The sequence below is a fragment of the Apodemus sylvaticus genome, chromosome 6, assembly GCF_947179515.1.
Source record: "Apodemus sylvaticus chromosome 6, mApoSyl1.1, whole genome shotgun sequence".
NCBI lineage: Eukaryota > Metazoa > Chordata > Mammalia > Rodentia > Muridae > Apodemus > Apodemus sylvaticus.
Window position 1 is genome coordinate 18,068,824 of NC_067477.1, and position 22,143 is coordinate 18,090,966.

The 22,143-nt window shown below is 49.3% G+C and overlaps 1 protein-coding gene across 1 annotated transcript in view; it reads left to right on the plus strand.

Annotated features, from left to right (window-relative positions):
- Window positions 1-19,488, plus strand: part of Clmn (calmin) — a 98,577-nt gene extending 79,089 nt beyond the window's left edge. The window contains exons 7-13 of the mRNA XM_052185144.1: window positions 2,950-3,143; window positions 4,739-4,821; window positions 6,540-8,201; window positions 10,468-10,664; window positions 13,154-13,214; window positions 13,827-13,897; window positions 15,738-19,488. Of these exons, the coding sequence (XP_052041104.1) occupies window positions 2,950-3,143; window positions 4,739-4,821; window positions 6,540-8,201; window positions 10,468-10,664; window positions 13,154-13,214; window positions 13,827-13,897; window positions 15,738-15,909 (2,440 nt within the window). The 3' untranslated portion in view covers window positions 15,910-19,488. The remainder of the gene's footprint in view (window positions 1-2,949; window positions 3,144-4,738; window positions 4,822-6,539; window positions 8,202-10,467; window positions 10,665-13,153; window positions 13,215-13,826; window positions 13,898-15,737) is intronic.
- Window positions 19,489-22,143: the final 2,655 nt, after the last annotated feature.

The window sequence follows — 22,143 nt, forward strand, 5'->3', positions numbered from 1 at the left end:
AGAGCATGAGGCAGAGGGATGGCGGCTGGGGAGATGGGAGCATCCTGTGCGTACCCATGTGACTCTGCACTTGGACAAGTGCATGTGACAGCTGCTGGTGACTTTGGCTTGGTTTACAGCCTCACTAAGCACTGTCTTGATGACCATCAGGTCCCTGGCTTTGAGAATGCACTCTTAGTAGGCCACAGGGGCCAAGGTTTGCAGGAGACCTTGAGGGTCTGTAACCTGTGGAAGACTGAAGTTATTTCTACATCAAAGGGTGTTAGATTCTATTAATTCTGTGAGCATGATAAGGAATGAAAGGACTTTATAGAGAGCCCACACCTCCCGGCATGCACCTCACTATGAAAGTTGTGGTGTTAGGGCCGAGGAGATGCCTTGTGGCTAAAATACATGCTGGGTGTAGTGGTCTGCCTGAGGCTAAGGTAAAGAGATTTATATTAATTACAATGACAAAGGAAGTCTCAAAAAAGCCCAACCAGAGACTTTTTTCTCTGGTTAAGTCTCAGGAAGAGCACTTTGAACGAGCTTAGCAAGCTTTGAAAGGAAAAATATAAAATATATGGTTCAAGTATTAAAGGGGCATCAGGAAGAGACATGGAGCTGAATTTTGTGTTCAAGGATATTAGATTGAATTAAGGAAGGAGTGACCATGGGGCAAGATCCCACCCAGCTAAATTTAGGTCCAGGCAAGGTAGTATAAGCCTTTAATCCCAGGACACAAAGGCAAGCAACTCTCTGAGTTCAAGGCCAGCCTGGTACAGAGCAAATTCCAAGTAAAGAAAAACTTAAATCCAGGCATATGGGCCACACCTTTAGTCCCAGCATTTAGGAGGCATGCAGACCTCTGCGTTCAAAGTCAGTCTACAGAGCAAGTTCCAGGACAGCTAAGCTTAGGCAATGAAAGAACTGGAAAACAGAAAACTGGTGATAATATAATAAAACAAGGGAGCCATGTTCCAGCCCCAGCAAGCAGCAGAACTCAGCAGTTTTGGCCATGTGTCTCTGGCTTTAGAGTCAAGAGGAGGAGACTACTGGGACAATTGATGTCAGTTAGCTGGAGCTAAGAAATTATCAGCAATTAAGAAAAGACCAGCATCCCTGAGGTGAAATCTCCTGGGATGTATTTCCTGAGAGCACAAAGAAGCTGTGTTCTAGAGATAGTCAAAGTTTCACCTCATGCTGCAGCTGGACTTGGTAATGTGTAAGAGTCACCCAGGTAGTACTCATTTTGAAGGCATGAATGGGTCATGAAGAACAGCTGAGGCTTGGCACAATGAGAGTCCAGGGAAGGGCATTGGTAAAGGTGCAGCCTCAGTTGCAGTTGGCAGCCCAGGACTGAAGGGGTCATGCAAACGAGTTGAGGTTTGGCACCATGAAGAGAACCTATGAGAAGCTATTGGTACAGCAGAAGACCCCAGTGTATTGGAGATGCCAGTGCCATAGGATGATCACCAAGAACAGCAGCAACAGTGGAATAGATCAACCTGAACTTAGAGTGCTACAGAGGGCAGAACTGGAGAAGTAACACTAGTCCTTTGGAGGAGCCCAGAAGATCATGTGTGTATCCCAGACATTGGAATAAGAAGCTGTAACATTGAAGTTGCCTTGGAGACCCCTAGGTGTTCGAGATGCCAGAGCCATGGGCGATCTGCTGAGGGAAGCTGCTAACAGAGTGGAACCCGCCCAGGAGAAAGAAGTCTGTTGCAGTCAACAAAGATGAAAAGGGAGTGGAGATCTGAAGGCTGCTTTGACATCAGCCATGGAGATGCAGTCTGAAGTTTGCCCAGCTAGTTTCCTGTCTTAATTTGGGGATTACAGTTAAGCGATTAGATGGATCTCAGAAGAGGCTTTGAACTTTGGATTTTTATCATTGTTGAGAGTGCTATAGACTGTGGGGACTTTTGAAGTTGAGTCTAATTTAGTTAAATATATTTTTCATTATGCATGGCCCCCATAGACTCATGTGTTTGAACAAGCATATGGGGGTCAGGGAGTGGAATGGAGTGGTTTGAATATGGTTGGCCCAAGGAGTGGTACTATTTGGAGGTGTGGCCCTGTTGGAGTAGGTGTGTCACTTTGGGCATGGGCTTAAAGACCCTCATCCTAGCTGCCTGGAAGCCAGTCTTCTCCTAGCAGCTTTCAGATGAAGATGTAGAACTCTCAGATCCTCCTGCACCATGCCTGCCTGGATGCTGCCATGCTCCCACCTTGATGGTAATGGACTGAACTTCTGAACATGTAAGCCAGCCCCAATTAAATGTTGTCCTTATAAGACTTGCCTTGGTCATGGTATCTGTTTCACAGCAGTCAAACACTAACTATGACAGTGGGTAAGCGTGAAGACCAAAGTTTTTATTTCCAGCACCCATGGGCTTGGTGGCCCATCTGTATGACCAGAGCTCAGAAGACTATGTAGTGGGATTCCCAGGGCAAGCTAGCTAGCCAAAGTGGCATGCCGGTGTGCTCTGGGTTCAAGCAGGAGACTGTGTGTTACTGAACACAATGAGAGCAATTAAAGAAGTTTCCTGATATATGTGCGCAGCCACACCCAACATGCAAACACATGTGTACATGCCTACAACATACACATACACATGAGAAAAAGAAGTTGTGATTTTATGTGTGTTGATGACACAGGATGTCCTCTGTCCTGTGTGTCCCCTTTCCATTGTCGTGGATGATGTGTACACTGTAAAAATCTTTATGTATTTAGGGACTTGGGAAGCGAGGTCTGGCTTGCATTTTTTGGATAACATATACCTCCTGCTCCATTTGGAAAATTCTTAGGGCAGCCCTCATAGTGGTCAGGGCCAGGGCGTCTCTGAACAGCAGGAGAGGGAGAACAGCACCCAGCCCCATCTGGCCAGGGAGCCTGATTCAGGCAGGCCTCCTCTTTGGGTTCCTTTACTAAGGTGGGTTGTTACTGTCCCTGCCTCTTCTCATCAGGTATGGTGTGGCGGTCCAAGACTTTGCGGGCAGCTGGAGGAGTGGCCTGGCTTTCCTGGCTGTCATCAAAGCTATTGACCCCAGCCTCGTAGACATGAAGCAGGCTCTGGAAGATTCCACCCGGGAAAATCTGGAGAAGGCCTTCAGCATTGCACATGATTTCTTGCATATCCCCAGGCTCCTGGAGCCAGAAGGTACGGTGAATCTCCCTCTCTGTCCTTTCAACTGTGATTACAAATATACCATCTGCTCTTTCAGGTAGGAAACTAAGAAAATTAAAATAAAAGTCTAGTGAAAAAAATTCTATTTCCTATGCTATAGTCTTCTTTGTGCATCTAATTTCTACGTAGTCGACATCATTTGGTATGTGTATCATTTTCTTTCCTTTTCACTTGTAGGTAATATCAATGTTTGGCTAATATATTTCTATAATCTTCTGGTTATATTTATTTCTAGTGGATCCATAACAGTCCACCTGCAGGTATACTAAATTTACCTGGCCATTGAGGTTACGTCAAAAACGATCACTTCAGGGGTTGGAGATGTAGCTCCATGGCAAGTGTGAGATCCTGGGCTAGATACTCAGTTCTGTAGATGGAAGGAGGGGGGGAGCACAGGGGAAGGAAGAGGGAAGGAGAGCAAAAAGAGGGAGGAAGAGAAGAACGGGAAGGAAGGATAGTTTCTGCACACAGCATGACCATAGCCATCTTACTTACCCAGCATGCCTTTGCACACAGCATGACCATAGCCATCTTACTTACCCAGCATGCCTTTGACCATCCCTCAAAGACCAGCTCCCACTTGCAGAATGACAGAGTTAGAGGAGTACATTAATATAGCATTAATTATCTATTAATAAATCCTGGCAGCGTGTTTGCTACCCACCTCAATGCTTTACATTCCTGAATGAAAGATATATACACACAGTCTTTATATTTTAATATGCCTTAAGTAGCTCAATAGCTGGCCCACTGCCTAACCTCTACATGGTTAATCTTGAGCTATTACTTACTAATTCTGTGTTCTGTCTTGGCTGCTCTGGACCCCATCAGGCAGCCCAACTGGGTGGTGTTCTCCGGAGTCCTTCACAAGGCGGCCATGCCTCTCTGCCCTGCACTGTTCTCAGGCATGGCGTCTCTCCTCTCCTCCATGCTCTCCCCGCATGGTGGATCTCCTTCCTTCCCTCCTGGTCCCAAGCCAAGTCCCACCTCTGCCTCTGCCCGTCCCGCCCTGCTCTGCCTCTGCCCGCCCTGCCCTGCCCATTGGTTGTTGGCATCTTTATTACCAGTCAGAGCCAACTGGGTTCCCAGAGGCTAGGTACAAGCAGCTGTACATTGAGCTGTGTTACTCTATTCTGCCACATTGCTTTCCACACTGTGGTGTCTAATTTGGGAACCCTCCGCCACACACACACAACTTCATGGTCACCAGATGTACTCATGGAGCCAGCAGTGAACTGACTGGTTACAGTGAAGGGAGGGACCCAAGGAAGGAGGGACCCAATCCTGAACATGAGGGTGACAGGCCTCCCTTCCTGGCTCCTCCATCTGTCAGCCAGCTTTAGCCAACCTGTCACCTGGGTATCACTCTCTAGATACCCAGTGGCATAATCTCTAGCAAGTCACCAAATCTTAGAGGAGCCAACGGCTCCCTCTCAGAGTCTAAATTTCTTCCTGGGGAAAAGAAAAGGGAAAACCTTTGCTGATGTGCATGTCCCTCCCTCATCAATGCCCCATGCTCCTGAGGAGAAAGTGTGTGTCTTTGCTAATGCCTTTGTCTCTCTCCACAGACATCATGGTTGACATGCCGGATGAGCAGTCCATTGTGACTTACGTGGCCCAGTTTCTAGAGCGCTTTCCAGAGTTGGAGCCTGTACGTTTGTTCCCCCTCCCTTCAATTCACAAACGACATTTTTCCTGGGTACTCAAGGGACAGACACAATATCCAGGGCTCTGGCAGGGGCTGTGTTATTCTATAGGGGTGATGGCAACAGAGTGACCTCAAGTTGCTTGCTTATCCTATTTCAATTTCTAAACCATCTGTGACCTAGTACATCTAGGTTGCAAGTAGAACAGAAAGCCAGCCACAGCTCACACAAACCTCTTCCCAGACCGACTTAAGACAACAGTGTTCACCTATCACTGGGCATCACTCTTTAGATACCCAGTGGTATACTCCAACAAGTTACCAAATCTTAGAGGAGGCTCAAAATTATAAAAACTACCAACCATTTGTGACTAGCATGCTTGTGGGGTGTGTGTGTGTGTGTGTGTGTGTATATCTATGTCCATTTGTGTGTGTATCCATGTGTGTGTGTCTCTGTGTGTGTCTGTGTGTGTCCATGTCTGTCTGTGTATCTGTTTGTGTGTGTGTATTTATGTCCATTTGTGTGTGTGACCATGTGTGTATGTGTGTCTGTGTGTGTGTCCATGTCCATTTGTGTGTGTGTCCATGTCAGTTTGTGTGTCTGTTTGTGTGTGTATATGTATCTATTTGCATTTGTGTGTGTGTGACCATGTATGTGTCTGTGTGTGTGTTCATGTTCATTTGTGTGTGTGTCCATGTCCATCTGTGTGTATGTGTGTCTGTCTGTGTCTGTGTATGTCCATGTGTATGTGTGTGTTCGTCTATGTCCATTTGTGTGTGTGTCCCTGTTTGTGTCCGTGTGTGTGTGTGTGTGTGTGTGTGTGTATGTATTCTGTTGTTTGGTTTTGGGGGGTATTGTTTTTTATTTGTTTTTTGCATTTTTGAGACAGGATCTCATGTTACAGTCCCAGCTGGCCTTGAACATTCATCAGTCCCCTGCCTCAGCCTCCTCCCTCTGTCTAATACAATAGGTGCCACTACACTCTGATCACACTTTTACCTTTTAGAATCCCAGATTGCACTTGAAGATAGGTTTTAGGCATGGATAGAAGTTGTCGTGGTTTCACTGAACACACACACACACACACACACACACACACACACCCCTAAGATGGGAGTTGCTTATTTTGATCAGTTCAGGAACCTAGAGGCACGTCGGTGCTAGTTTATTGCCGCATCCCATCCTGACACAGAATGGCTTCACGGGCTAAGGATGAGGTCAGTCCTCTCTGTCAGCACCGCCCCCTGCAGCCCTATTGGCTTGCTCTCTGCTGCTCAGCCCTGCCTTGGCTCAGCCCTGCCTTGGCTCTTGCACTGGATGGCCCTGAGTAGAATCGCAAGGCTCTGATGAGAGTCGGTCATACAGCTTGACTGTGACCCCTCTAGCTTCATGAGCCGCACGTCAGTAGGAATGTGGCTGGACCTTCCTTACCTCAGGCAAGCTGGTTCCTTGACTGGCAGGGTGAAGCAGCTTAGTCGATGTTCATTGGAGTACACTGAATATTCCATTCAGTGTGTTGTTATCTCTTTGAAAAAAAGACGTATTTTGTATTTTTATTTTTCTGGCACTTCTGCATTTCGGCAGGACAGAACTCTTGTGACTGTTGACATCACCATGAAAACTTTTGTTTAAGTGGCTTTCGTGTTTGGGTTTGAAGAAGGGCATGGAGGTTGTACTTGAAGGCAGAACCTGTGGTTTAATGTTGTCTTGTGTCTCTCTGCAGGAAGACTTTGTAAATCCAGACAAAGAAGCCCCCATTGAGTCTACCTTTGTCCGGATCAAAGAAAGCCCCTCTGAGCAGGAGCGCCGAGTCCTCCTCCTCAGCGAGAACGGAGAGCAGGCCTACACTGTCAACCACGAGACCAGCCACCCGCCGCCTGACAAGGTCTTCGTCTGTGACCAGCTTGAGAGCCCGAAGGGCTTCTGTCTGGACAGTGCGCCCAGCCACAAACTGTCAGACAGCTCCACGGAGTTTATGCACCAGATTATTGACGAAGTCATCCAGGGGAGCACAGGGAAGACTGGACCCACCACAGAGCCAGCTCCAGAGTCGTCCATTTTATCAACCAGAAAGGATGGTAGGAGGTCCAACTCTTTGCCTGTCAAGAAAACCGTCCACTTCGAGGCCGACTTGCACAAGGATGCCTCGTGTAGCAAAGACCCTTTCTACAGTTCTGAGTTCCGCTTCGAGGGGAGCCCCAAGGCAGCCAAGGAGCTGTCAAAGCAGGATGGCCATGTGGCGTTGGCTGAGGTTTCCAAGGAAAAGAAGCCAGAACAGGAAGCCAGGCTAGTGCTCGAAGTTGCCTCAGACGAGGCCCCTGAAGACACTGTTGATGGCGTGGATGCTATGTCCGAAGATGCTCAGTCTTCCCAGGATTCCTCATTCTGTAATGGCATGGTAGAGAGTCCATCCAGTCAAGGTGAGAAAGGCCATTCCCCACTGTCCCCTGGAGATTATACTATCCTAGCCAACTCCACTGAGCTCAAGGTTCAGCTGCTGACCGTTGAGCCCATGGACAAAGACGACTACTTTGAATGCATCCCGCTAAAAGCTTCAAAGTTTAACAGGGACCTGGTAGATTTCGCCTCCACCAGCCAGGCCTTTGGTGAGGATCCTTCATCCCACGAGAAGGCACCTGCGGAGGAAGAGGGTTCTGAGAGACCAGGGAAAAAGAAATCAAAGTCTCCCCATGCAGAAACAGAGTCTGCCGAGTCCAGATCAGAGCCCAGCAAACGCGAGCCTCCTCCCAAGGATCCTGAACGTGAAGACCAAGGCCGCGCTTTGCCCCCGGAAACATCCGCAGACAAAAAGCCCGAAGTGTATGAAAAGGCCAAGAGAAAGTCTACTCGTCATCACAGTGAGGAAGAAGTCGAAACAGAAGGCAGCGGCCTCCCCGCAGTCGGTGGAGAAATACCATCCAACCCTCCAAGCACCAGTGTCAGCCTGGAAACCCTCAGGAGTCACAGTGAAGAAGGTTTGGATTTCAAACCTTCTCCGCCGCTCTCGAAGATCTCCGTCATCCCCCACGATCTGTTCTACTACCCGCACTATGAGGTACCCCTGGCTGCAGTGCTGGAGGCTTACGCGGAAGGCGGGGAGGATTTGAAAGGTGAAGATGCGGACATAGAGCATCCAGAGGAGAGCTATCTGCAGGACTCCAGGGGAGAGGAGGAGGACGAGGAGGAGGAGGAGGCCCACAGCTCCCAAAGCAGCTGCAGTTTCTCCTTGCCTGTTGACAACAGCCACCCCAGAGTCAGCGACCCTGTGTCCCACGTCGACGGGAGTTCTGAGGGACCCACATCAGCCTCGGGACCTGCTTCTCCACCCTCTTATGAGGACCACCAGCCAAAGGAAACCAAAGAGAATGGCCCTGTGGAAAGCCAGGTACTCGAGGTTTTGGGAACTCAGAGCTTCTCCCTCTGTTCTTCCCTTAAAGAATCCCCTAAGGTGCAGAATTCCAGCAAGAGCTAGGTTGATACCCGGAAGGGAGTCCCTCCTAATACTTTGTACGTGGGCATCCCGCTAATCTTATTCCAGTCCAGGCCCTACTCGGAGGGCTTCTAAGAGGACAAATGTGATTGTGTGTGAGGAGCCAACAGGGTAAGGAATGATCTTTTAAAAGCAGCCATTAATTGTGAACTTCCAGGCCCTCTCCTGTGGCCACCTGGGGAACAGGGCAAGCTCACATTGGACTCCAGCTTGATTCTTAGAAGCCTTGGCTGGATCAGGCTCTGTTCTAAAGTTCCTGTGGTTTGCTATGGATTGTGTAAACAGGAAGGGGAACACTCATTCTAGGTGCAAGTAACTGAGCATGTGCTTGGTAGCCAATTGTGTTTCCACCATGTCTAGCCAGTGGCTCAAGGCAGATATAAGAGGCGCTGGTACACAGAGCCCTGCCCTGGTGCCCTGGGGAACAGGCAAGAGCTTTCAACAAAAACTACCCTGGCAGTCCTGGGAATCCCCGAGAGGGCATCGAAGGTCTGCTGGTGCAGAGACAGGTGAGGGGAGGGGGGCCCAGGCTTAGCTCCAGTAGGTCACTTGCCTGTCAACTCAGCAATGTGGGTTGCGACCCCCTTAGGGTCACTTGTCCGATATCTACATTACTTTTCATAGCAGCAGCAAAATTACGGTTATAAAATAACGGCGAGATGATTTTATAGTTGGGGTCAGGGGTCACCACAACATAAAGCTGTATTAAAGGGCCACAGCAGCCTATGGAGACACAAGTCTGACCGTTCATTCTCCTGTTTGATTGGCTGCGACAGGCTGTCATGTATCCCAGGCTAGCCTCGAGCTCACTCAGAAGCCAAGAATGACCTTCAATGTCTGATCCTCTTCTCTAAGCACTGCTATGTCAGACTTAGGCGGTGCTGGGGGGTCGAACCCAGGGCTTCTTTTGTGCAAGCCAAGCCCTCTATTAACAGAGCCGTGTGCTCAGTGCCTGACCCTTCATGCCAGGAGTTGCTAACCTCAGATTGAGCACCTGCTTTGTGGAGAGTGTTAGGTGGCTAGGGCAGCCCTGGGTTAGAATCATGGGTCAGTTAGATTTGGAATCTCATCCTACCTCAAGTCTTAGGAGCACAGCCTCCCTATAACCCAGGGCAGTAACAGTGACAGACCTTGCATCATGGCTCCCACCCGTGGCACTGCTTGTCTGCTGCTCCCTACCCCACCCCACTTGGTCCCCAAGTGTCCCCCCTCTTCACCCCTGGGGCTGAGCAAAGCCCATGGTGAGGAGAACCCCAAGCCTGCTCCCTACCTGCTCCTCCTTTCAAAAAGGAAAGGCTATTGGAATAAGCAAAGACTAGAAAATGGCAAGTTTGTATTGTTCTGACCATTGAAAAAGAAAATTCTCTCCTCATTTCCGCTTTAGGAAAGGTCTCTTTGCTCAGCCAGGAAGAACAATGGCCTCCTGTGGCTAAGAGCACTTTCAGTTCCTGCCTGGAGCTTTGTTCTGGGTAGCTGGCCTGGCCTCCAGATCCCTTGACTGGCCCCGGTTGAGCAGGTTCTCCCGGCTGGTCCCACACTTGAGATTTCAGTGGGGGCGTTGCTCATGTCTATCGGGTGCTCTGTGTTACAGCGGCTACCTAGCTATTTCCCTTTCCAGTAAATACTAAAGATGTGGCCCTGTGGTCCCTTCCAGCAAAAGCACGATGTCAGTGTCCTCCCATAGACTGCATTTGCCTGTGTGGGTTCCTCGCCAGGCCCACCTTGCTCTTAGCCACCTAGCTCTTAGCATTTGTTCCTCTGTTGAGGTCGCTGGGTATATTGCAAGTTCAGCCATTGCCAGTTGTGAGAGGCCTCCTGCTAAGGAACCCTGTGCTGCAGAGGGAAGAGGATGATGGTGGTTGTACCCATTTCACTGCTGGGAAATCGAGGCTCAGGGACAGACAGTCCATGGCTCAAGGTCAATAGGTGACTCAGGCAGGATTATGTATCAGCTTCCTGTCTCCAAAACTCTTGCTGCCCTCTCTCCATCGATTCACAGCCCTTGATTTCTGCACAAGGAGCGGGAGTGGCGTGGGCTTCTTTCCTGGGCCGTCCAGGCCTGAAAGAATTCATAAGATGAGTAGAATTGGAAGGGACACTGGTCAGATTGGAGTAGAGCCCAGGCAGTGATGACCTGTGTTTTGGCTATTTTGTATTCTAGTCCCAAGAACCCCTAAACCCAGAACTGCCCACAAAGCCATTAGAAGAAAAGTTAACGGAAGCCTCAACTAGCAGTAAAAAGAAGGAAAAAAGGAAACACGTGGACCACGTAGAAAGCTCACTATTTATAGCCCCTGGGACGGTCCGCTCCTCAGACGACCTTGAAGAAAACCCCTGCGAACACAAGGTCCCTTCCAGGTATGTTACTAAGGTCCTTTTACTTTAGAAACAGAGGTGACGCTTGCTCTCTAGGGGTGAGTGAGCACCTTGGATGGACAGTGCCTCAGCAGAGGGGCAGGCAAAGCCCCAGCCGTGGAGATCGGCTGAGAACAGACAAGGAAATGTCCGTGTCCGTGGGCATGAGGTGTGGTTGGCCATGCTCTACACAGAGTCTGGACACTAGTCACAGAACAGGTGGTGATTACTGCCCGGCTCTGCTTCCTGTCTTGCTCAGGCACAGTGTGGCTAAGGATGCTGTGGTGCAGGTAGACCTAGTTAGCACAACGGATCTCTGCAGCCCCTGTGTAAGCAGGCAGCACCGAGGTGAGCTCATTTATGTGAGGGGGTCCTGGAGCCTGCTGGCCCCAGGTAAACCGAGCTTCCACGAGGTTGATACCTGGCTTGAGTACCAGTGGAAGGTCTGTCCTCTGGGTACCTATCTCCTATATGATCATGACTCAGCTATGTATGGTCTCCCTACATAGCTGTCTACTGGCCCAGGCAGAGAGGCCCAGGAACCCACAGGGCCCATGTACGCCTCTGGCTTTGGCCTTCTATCCTCAGTTGGGTTTACACTTTGCTAATGCTCCTTCATACTGGAGAGCTGTCCCTCTCTCCATTCGACTCTGTCCTTGATCATTCCAGCTCAGCCTCTGGTGGAGAGGGCTGGGGAAGAGGGGAGGGAAGGAGGGAAGACTCCATTACACCTCCTCCAAGCAAGTGTCTTGGATTTCCCTTTTTAAAAAAGATGTATTTATTTAATATATATGAGAACACCATCACTCTCTTCTGACACACCAGAAGAGGGCATCAGATCCTATTACAGATGGTTGTGAGACATCATGTGGTTGCTGGAAATTATACTCAGGACCTCTGGAAGAGCAGTCAACTACTGAGCCATCTCTCTAGCCCTCCCATGGTTTATTTTTGATATATTCTTGTACAGTAGCATGATTTTTTTTCTTCACACACCAGTCATTTCTTTCCTTTAAGATTTTTGGTAGTTCTGGGGATTGAATTCCCAGCCTCATGCTGGGAAGTGAGGCTACCAGTCAGAGCCACTTGGCCAGCTCCCTTTGACTTTTTATTTTAAGGATGTGTCTCACTAAGTTGCCTAGGCTGGCTTTGAACTGGCTCCAAAGCCCGACAAAGGCAAGGCACGGAGTTGATTCCATCACTTAGCACGGCCCTGCCTTGGAGTGGGCACTCAGTTCTTTGGGTAGATGAATGCCTGGCTGACTTGGCTGTGTTTTCCCTGTCTTCTGGAAAAGGCGATGGGTTCTCAGCACCTTGTAGCTGGGAGAGTGAGTGAGGTCAGGCTTCACACCCATTAGAAGCCTCAGACTGATGATACAATGTAACACAAACATACATAAGAGGAAGCTTGCGGCAGTGAAGGGGACAGAGAGATTACTTCCTCCCTCCAGGACGTGCTTTTGCGTTAGGAAGTATTACACGTAAGGGCAAGAAGGGGGCTCCGCAGCTCCCAGCACTGCACCATGGGAGATCACGTCACTCTGGGCTCTGCTGAGCTCCAGGCCCCAGGATCCCTTTCTATTCTGAGGTTACATTCTTGCTTCATTCCTGTTCCCTGTGTTCACAATGTAATGTAGTGAAACCTAGATCAAGAGATACTGAGGTTGCCTTACAGGGACTTTCTGAGAATGTGTACCTAGGCCAAGTGCCAGGCTCCTGGAGGCCATGGAGTGAGCTTGCTTAAGGGAAATTGAGGTGACACTATGTGAAGGTGCATGGCCCCCACCAGATACTTAGTTCTGCTAGGCAGCAAGCCAGGCCCCAAGGCCTTCTGGACCAAGCCCGGTGACCCATTCTCCAGGGGAAGACAACTTCGGTTTCCAAGTAGCATTGGCAGCTCCCAGCCGGGAGTCACAGCTGATGGTTCAGGATTCTTCTGTCTCCATTTTGGGGGTATCAGCTCTGTTCAGAGGGCAGAAGGGCATTCCATGTTAGAATCAAAGATCTGGGCATAAAAATAAGCCTCCTTATGTGTGAAAGGAAAAATGGTGGGTATTCCCTAGGGCTAGATTGGCAGAATGTCACGGCATAGCAAGGAACACCAGAGAGTAAGTCCAGCCTCCAGGCCTTAGGCCCAGCCCTGTCCTTAATGTGCAGGGGACTGCAGGTGAACCATCAAACCTCAGGATGCTTGGATATAAAGGCCCCAATTCTGGTTCAAATCCTTGGAGGTTTAGAAATAGGTGGCCTGCTTTCTATTCAAAACCCTGCTTTGCATTTTGCTATAGATGAGGGCCCAGTGGCCGTGGCCACACCTGGCTGTGTGCTTCGACGAGATGGACCCATAGGTAGAAAGTGTCCCTTGGTTTGAAGCCGTGACTGTGCTTACCCCAGCTGTGGAAGGCCCCAGGCCGAGGTGACTTGGGTGACTGTGTGGTTGGATCATTGGTGCTCTGAGCAGGGCCCATTCACAGCGTGTCTTTGCTTTCCAGGAATAGTCACAGCGACTCCAGCATCTACATTCGGCGACACGCTAATAGGTCTTTGGAATTGGTTAGTATGTGAATTTCTTCTTCCCTGTGGCCCCTGCTAATCAGTACCTTTCCTTCCTTCCTCTCCCTCCCAGCCCTGAGCTTTGAGATTACTGACCTGCACCAACCTTAACTTTGGGATAGAAGACAGACACACTTGAAATCTTGTTAAGCACAGTCCAATTGGATGTCCAGTTGGAGCAAGAAAGGGTGTAAATAAAGCATTGACTTCAAAGCCCCAAAGGCCTCTTTGTGAAAACAACAAACAAAACACAAATTCAAGACACCTCCCTAACCCTGCACCCACATCTGGAGAGATCAAAGTCAGAGCAGGCGTACCCAATCACTAAGAGGATTCCTTGGGACATCTGCAAGTGCTGAGACCCTTCCTGAGGACAGATCCAGGCTAGGTGGTGGGTGGGCCTCTTCCCAGTCCCCCTTGGGTGGGGAGGTCAGGGGAGGAGGCAGAGGTATCTACTGTTTAGCAATTTGATTTTTGAAACTAGATGTCTGCAGTATCGAGAAAAGCGTGGCGTGGTCAGCTTTGTAAGCTTAAAATCACCTTGTTTTCTGTTTCAGAGATTTCATCTTTACTAATTGGGTTGCGGGGTTTTGTTTATAAATTTCACTGTAGGACCATTTTAGCTATGTTCAATTGAGGAACGCAGCTGATCTGGATGACAGGAGAAACAGAGTGCTAAACAGGTTGGTGGCGTCGTCCCATAAGTGTGTGGGGTTTAAATATATTTACATATATTTATATTTATAAATATATTTTCATATATTTATGTATTATCTGTTTATCATATATTTATATTTCTCTTTATAAATATTATATAAATATAAATATATTATAAATGAATTTTTATATATTTTAATATGTTATTAAGTAAATATGCTTATTTTAATACATATTTATGTGTGTGCATGTATATATGTATATCCTAACCCACAGGGGCCATTATTTTTCTGGCTATGGCTCATTGACCATGCTGTTAATAATTTGGGGAAATACCTGAAAATAGCTATTCCAAATGAACTGAATGTAAATGGATGAAGGAAAAGATAGAGAGATTCCTGAATCTGGGTGGGGCACAGCTCACAAAGTGTGGGATGGGACAAGCCGGGTCTGGGTTCTGAGTCTGTGGCTGTGTCTGAATCCGTTAGGGGCAGAAGGCAGTCGTCGGAGGTAGAGCTGCTTGCATCCCATCCTGTAGCACCTGACTCTCTACCCCTTCTGTCCCACTGTAGGTACAATTCTCAGAAGCTCACTGAGCTGATTTTACAGTTCTACGGCATCAGAGCAGACATGAAGAGGGAGTACAAACATGCCAGGCTGTCTATGAAAGTATTCGTTACTGGTGGAGAACTAAATTGTCTAGTTGATAGTTCTCGAGTTACAGTAGTAAACTGGTCCACTTAGAACCTGAGAGACCGGAATGGGATCTTTCGAGTTCTGAAACAGCCCTACCCCTGTTAATGTCACAGAAGCACTTGATCTTTCCGTCAGGTTGGCACGGGCTTGGAAGGATTAGATGACCCGGCTTGGTAGTCTCTGCCCATGCCTAGGGAGCAGGGGCTTTAGACTTCCATTCTTTTGTGTCCCAAAAACAAATACAAGCAGGATCCCCTGCTTCCTTGGGGGTGGGGGTGGGGGTGGGGGCTAAAATGGAAATGCTAATTTCAGTTTTCCACCAAAGGGAGTTCTCAGCTAGGAAGAAAATGCTTTTAGCTTTGATCAGGTAGGGGGCATTGCATGAGAACTTGACATGTTGTAGGAGTGTTTCCTACATCCAGCAACAAAGAGTTTAGTTTTTCTATGCAAGCTAGGGAAATTGTGCCCCGTGTCTAATATTCAGCTATGAATCACTCCGTTGCAGATGCCACAGCCCACCCATACCCCCCACGAGCTATGCTGTGAAAACAGCCCTGCACCCCCATACTTCAGGCTTCTGGGTAGCAGACCTACCCCTTCCTACCTCTCCTTGGGACATTTGGTTGTTTTGTTTTGTTTTGTTTTGTTTATCACTACCTATCCCCTCCAGCTAGTTCCCTGTTCTTTACCCTTGAAAGAAAGGTAACTCTGACCCAAATCAGAGCTGGCAGTTCTTCCGATGGCAGCCTGTCAAAGACAAAACTTGGGGTGACTTGACTTGTTTGTTTCTGGTAGCTGCTTTGAAATTCAGGGCCAAAGTCCCTTCAGTAACTGAGGCCCAGGTGACAGCTGGCAGTCTACCTACCTCCTCCTGGGCTGTCCCAGGGGACCTGGCTCAGCTCTAGAGTAAAGTAATTGTGTGACTGCTGCCCCATGACTGTCACCGTGGCCATCTGTGAAATGGCTGGCATAGCTCCTTCTGTTAGGGAGGGGTGCTGGAGACGGTTGGGGTCTGTCCCCACTCCCGGAACACACACAGAGATGGGGACCTCCCTGGTGTATCGTGGGAACCTTTATCTGCAGGTGGGCGGTGGGGTTGAGGTCCGGAATGGTCTTCCAATCATCGGGACCCTGCCAGTAACCATCCTGTCCCTTTCTTTCCCTCTGCAGGACTGGCACCAACTCCTCCGGAGAAGCCGTGCCCCTGGGGAGCCAGAGCCCACCCAACGACTCTCTGACGCAGTTTGTACAGCAGCCCGATGTGATATATTTCATTCTCTTCCTCTGGCTCCTGGTTTACTGCTTACTGCTCTTCCCCCAGCTTGATGTCAGCCGGCTCTGAAATGCGTGTCTGGAGAATAAAAAGACAGGACCCTGGCCAGGGCAGAGTCTTCCTACCGTATCTTACTGTCTGTTCAGGGTCGAGCCACCTGTGCAGAGATGGAAGACCTCAGAGGGAGCGCAGGCCCCACCCCCTGTTGCTGTCTGGTTCTGTCTGCTCACATTTCCTCTGATTCTCTAAGACCCGAGAGCATGCTTTCCCCTCAGACTGTGTGCTCCCAGCTCACGTTTGAGGCTGGATCTGTAGGCGGGATTCCTCCTCATGTGCCTTGTTTGGTCAGAAGCGAGTCCTTACTAATGTGTAACCCCGAGCCTGGGTCTTAGCATGTGCACATGCAGGTTCCTAAGGTCCTGAAGGAGCTTGAGTTACTTACTTTTATCTCAGGGGAGAGTCTGTCTGACTTCTAGAAAAAGCTGGAGTTCCTGGAAGGAAGAAAGGTGCCCTGTTTGCCTGCAAGTGTGAGTGAGTGAGTGAAGAGCCTACTCCTCATACTCTGCCCCGGCCTGACCATCCTTTGCTGGGGGAGTTAAACAGCACTTACCTGCCCTTCGCCAGGAATTACACCTGGGCATTAGCAGACTCCAAAGAAGAGGGCGCTCTGCCCGGTTTGTTGTGAGCTAGAGCCCATTTGTCTTTAGCCTTGGAGGGTTACATTTTTAATTTGCTTTTTTATTGATTGAATCAAGGAACAACTGTAGTTTTCAAACCTTCCCATCAGTAGGACCTTCTATCTGATGAAAAACAGTCTGGGTTTGCCTGTAAAGCAAGGCTCTGGCTGACTGGGGTAGCCCTGCCTCTCCCTCTCTCTGCTGAGTTTTCTGTAGGAAGCCTGACCTCTGGGGCTGCATGAGGTTCCCTAGGAGACTGGAAGTGGCCCAGCCAGAATAAACTCGCACAAACAGTGGAGCTGGGAGGGTTTCTGCAGGTTTCTGGGCTCGGGATGCATGTGTATCTTGGCACCAGCATCCTTTGCGGTTAGCCAAGCAAAGATCTTGCAAAGGCTTGGACCAGGGTGTAGGCTGAGGCAGGCAGCCTGCAGAAAGAGAAAGGTTTCTTCCCTCACCCTCCTGTCTTCCTCCGCCCCTACCCCAGTGTCCTCTGTCTGCTTTGAGAAGTCTCAAGTCTGGGGAAGCTCCCCGTTCTTCTTCCCCTTGCTATCCCTCTCAAAAAACACACACAGGGCAGCCCTTAAAAACCACAAACTCTTAGTCCAGAGCAGGGTTCAGGGAGCACTCAGAGAGGCAGAGCAGGCTGGCCAAGGTCACACAGCCCACCAGCAACAGACCGTCACCAGCCCCCAGGCTGCTTGTCCCCACCCCGCCACCCCAGCCCAGTCTGGAACTAGTGCTTTTTCTTTGTAGAAAACTTCCAGCCAGGTACACAAATGTCCTCAGTCAAACAAAGCCATCCTTTTTAAGACCTTTTATTAACCTCCAAGCTTAGCCTGGGCTCCCTCTAGAATGTTCTTGACGGCTGTAAAGACTTATGTGTTGGTTACTACTCTTGTTGCTGTGACAAAGCAACTGAGAAAACAACTTAAAGGGGGGTTTGGGGGCTCACAGCTGTGGGATAGGACCCATCATGAAGGGGGAGTCATGGCAGCAGGACCGTGAGATGGTTAGTCATATATCAGGAGGCAGGGGGAGGGGAGAGGGGCAGAGAGAAAGAGTATGGGTGTTAGTTCAGGTTGGGACCCCCAGTCCAGGGCATGGTGCTGCCCACATTTCAGGGCAAGCCTTGCCTCTTTCCGGAAAGACCCTCAGAGTCCCATCCAGGGGTGTGTTTCCATGAATACTAAATGCAGTCATATTGACAAAGGAGATGGAGCATCTCATCTTGTGGTTGATGTGAGCACTAATCCAGGAGTCATTCTCCTTAAGCAAGCCGAGGGCTCGCTGGCTTTCAGACACAACTCAGACAATTTACATAGCACATTGAATCCGGACAGTTAAAAACCTGGCTTCCCAGTCATTCAGATTGGTGTCTGCCTCCCGTTCCCCCCCCCCCAAAAAAGACTTGAGGCTTTCTAAGGAGAGAGCGGTAGGGAGCTTGGAACACTTCCAGGTCGAAGGGCCGAAGCTCCAAAGAAAGTGAACTGCTTAATGAGCTCCCTGATCTCATTGGAAGTTCAGAAGTACAGATGATAAAGGTTTTCTGTGTGATGTTTTATGGCCCCGCACACTGCACGGTCCTGGTCCTTGCCCAGATGAGGCACCAAAGAGGAGCTGACCCAGATGTGAGTCGTTTATTTTATGGGTCTAGACCTCAGTCCGAAGTCTGTGCGTGCTGCTTCTCTCACCCCCCACAGCTTAGAGCAGCCTTTACAGCCTCTGCAGGCAAGATGCCCAGGCTTCGTTCAGCCCAAGCTGGCAGGAAGCTGGCTAGTTTAAAGACAACCTTAATCTCACTTGGGTGTAGGGGAATATGGAAGAAACCGTTACAGTAAGCTGCTGGCCAAGCTGTCGGCCACTTGACATCTTCTTTAAAAATTAATTTTTAAAGAGTGAATGTGTGTGTGTGTGTGTGCATGTACGTGCTCATGTACATGTGTGAGCATGCTCGTGTATGTGCGTGCATGTATGTGTGCTCGTGTGTGTGCACTCATGTACATGTGTGTGCATGCTCTTGTATGTGTGTGCGTGTATGTGTGCTTGTGTATGTGTGTGTATATGTGTGTGTGTGTGTGTGTGTGTGTGTGTATGTGTGTGTGCGTGCGTGCGTGCGTGCATGAGTGCAGGTATCCGTGGAGGCTCTAGGAAGGCGTCAGATCCCTTTTGTGGGTATGAAGAACTGAATCAGAGTCCACTGCAAGAGCGTTATGTGCTCTTAACTACTGAGTCATGTCTCTAGCCTCGCTTAGTTAGCTTCTATTAAATTAGAAAATTCTGCAAGTTTAAAATGAGGACAGCTGTCCCTGAGACTGGCTCACTTGTGGTAGTAGTCCCTTTCAGCTGTTTCTTCTTCTAGTCTCCTCTGGGTCTTTAGTAACTATATTACAAATACATACATATATATTACCTCAGATGGGCTTCCCCTCTCACCAGAACCATACAGGGTTTGTACTTAGGTCACATGACTGATGCATCTCCCCTTAGTGTCTTGGGCATGTGGGGACTGCTTCTGAGCTAAGAAGTGGCAGTGGTTAAACATCTTCGCTTGTCAGTGTCTCCTTCCTTCCCTCTTTTCTTTCTCTTCCTTCGGTGCCCCCTCCCCTTCCCCATCTGTCCGTTGTTCACCAACTTCCAGAGAAATGGAAAATGAGAACCAAATGTAAATAACCTTAGATTTTTTTTTCATAATTTAATATGTCTGTGAAGCCCTGCCCTTCTTTGTGACTGGGCATAGATCCATCCACAGGTGGGAATGGAGTCCTTGCTGCTGCTTTCCAATCGCATACTTAAGATTCTGATGCCATAGCCGGGCGGTGGTGGCACACGCCTGTAATCCCAGCACTCTGGGAGGCAGAGGCAGAGGCAGGTGGATTTCTGAGTTTGTGGCCAGCCTGGTCTACAGAGTGAGTTCCAGGACAGCCAGGGCTACACAGAGAAACCCTGTCTTGAAAAAACCAAATCCAAAAAAAAAAAAAAAAAAAAAACAAAAACAACAACAACAAAAAGATTCTGATGCCATTCCTACCTGCCCAATGCCTTGATGTGAGACAGGGACTCTCCCATCCCTGGTGACATCCCCAGTCTCCCTTCTCTTGGTGGCCTGACCTGAGGGTGTTCTGTCCTTGCTGGGGTACCTGTGCTGGGTCCTCACAGGACATTCCTTAAATTCTCTTGCAATTGCTTTCTTTCTTTCTGAGCCCCTGACTGACCCAGGACTGGGCCTCCCTGGCTTGTCTTCAAATGTTTTTGTCTCTTAAATCCCTCATCTCTCTCTGTTTCTCCTTCCAAGGGGGTTTATTCCGTCTTCTCTTTCCAATGTGAGTGTTCTATTTTTAGCTTCTAAGACTTCCTCTGAGTTTTGTTGCATAGCCTCCTGTTCTTGGTTCAGGAGTGTGAGTCTTCTTTGTGGCTGCTGCAGCTGTGGGGGGAGGGGGCATCGTCTGCCCTTAGGTGTGCTTTTGGGTCCTCTAAGTTCCATTTTCCTCGGTTGGGCTGGGCCCCCATCTCTCACGCTGTGCACAGACACCTGCATTTACTCATATTTCAGGGCGATAAACCCAGGAGCTGGCAGGATATTCTGATAGCCGTCTGGTAAGGTTCCGTCCAGTGTCGCCCAGTGGGCTGGCTTAGCTCCGAGAGGCCGCCATGTTGGGAGTTAAATGTTCCCTCTGGGGCTTGTTCCATTTCCTTACAGAGCTTCCCACCACTTCTCTGCCTGGAAGAGAGGGACACACACAGGGCCACGATTAGCCCATGCAGTACACTTGTGCAATGCTAGTACGTGGTCCCCCTCTGGGCAGAAGCCACCCACCATCCATATTTGGTTTAGTTGGCAGAGGACAGCTATTTTCTCTCTTTAGCAGACACAGTCCTCAGCTAATTCAAAGCTGGGGTTTTAACCCCCACATGCTCCCTTGGCTAGACGCCTTGGTGTCGAGCACCAACCATAGGATGGGACCCACATACCCCTGAGTACTTTGGCCCCGAAGCAGGCAGTCTCCAGAATCACCGTGTAACCACCTGAAGCTGCTCTGGCCATGCTTCTGTCCCTGGGCTGTGCTTTTCTAGCCCTCTATGAAGAGGAGGCAAGGCAGTCATCTGGCTGCATGAGAAGGCAGGAGGCCCAAGAATCAGCACTCTGTCTTACCTTATAGACTATAGACACCATCCCAAGCCACAAGCTGTCTTGGGTGGCAAAGTGGGCCACTCCTCAGTGCTGCCCCCTGCAGGCACATGGTGGGAGGATCCTTCCCTGCCTCTTTCTCAGTGGTGGTCTTCAGCTTTGAATGGGCGGTGCCTGTGGCCTTTGGCCTATCTTTTCCAGTCCCTGGCTCTGGAACTTTCTCTTCCCTTACACTTCTTCTGACAGGTGAAGTAAGCACAGATGTTCTGTACCCTATCTTTTGTTTAGCTTTGTTGCTTTTCAGTTTGATCTTTGGGGGAGGTTGGGGGGGGACATGGACTTACTAAATAGTCCAGGCTGGCCTTGAACTCTTGATCCTCCTTCCTCATCCTCCCAAGTGCTAGGTTACAGGCACGCACCCCGGTGCTTGGCTTCTGTGTGCCATCTTGATCTGTAAATGCCTTTGGGATTTCTGGCTGGTGGGTTAGGCGGCTCGTGATCCTGCAAACATCATTGTGAACTTGTCTTGAATAAGTGCGCTGAAGCTATGAAGGGCCGGAGAGTATCAGGAGGCACAAGGACGCTGCATTTGCGGGTCATGCTCAAGGTGTCCCTCTTTCTCCTTCCTTTCGTGGTTTGCCAGCCTCTCCCGTAGAACACTTAGATTCCCAAAATCCTCTCAAGATGTAGTTTGTGTGGTCACATGGTTTTTAGCCCTGCTATACCCGCCACCCTGGCCCTGACTCTCATGTAGGGAATGGATTGCTCGCACTAGTGTTTGCCAGATAGCAGACATGGTTCTCTACCCGCTGATGTCTGGAGTCTGGGTAGAATTTCCTCCTAAAAGCTGTGGCTTTCCCTAGCTGTTGATGACAGAGCCTGAGGGCTACTGGTCAGGTGCGACTTTGGAGGAGAAATGTGCTCCAACACACTCTCTGATCCAGGCCATGTTTCTCCACAACTGGCTTCACCCCAGATCCATCAGCACTCACCTGCCCCATAAGCCTTGGCATCTAGAAGAAAAGGGTTCTCTAAGTCCTAGCCTGTTTGGTGGCATTGGGGAACCGCATGAAGCACCGTCTTTAGAGAGATGTTTGTGGAGGATAATTCAGTAAGATGTAAAAAAAAAAAAAAGAAGGAAAACAAGGAAAGACTCATTACCTATCTAGCCAGTGACCTTGGGATGGCTATTCCTTCCCAATTAAGGTTTGTGTAAAACTCCAGCCAACCTCAGTGAGGCCTCTGTACACCTCTGGAGCACATCTTGCCGGAAGTCAGCCATCGTGTGGGAGTGTTTTTTGGAAGAACATAATGAACCTGGCTTCCATGGTGAGAACTGTTGCCTTCTGTGGATGTCATTGGCTCGGTGATGTCAGCTCCTTCATGTGAGTTCATCTTTCCCACAAACTCCAGAAGGCTCAGTGCAGTGTGAGGCCTAGCCTCCCTCTCCGGCTTGCCTGGAGACAGTGCCCTTGGGGATCTCCACTGACTTTCTTGTCT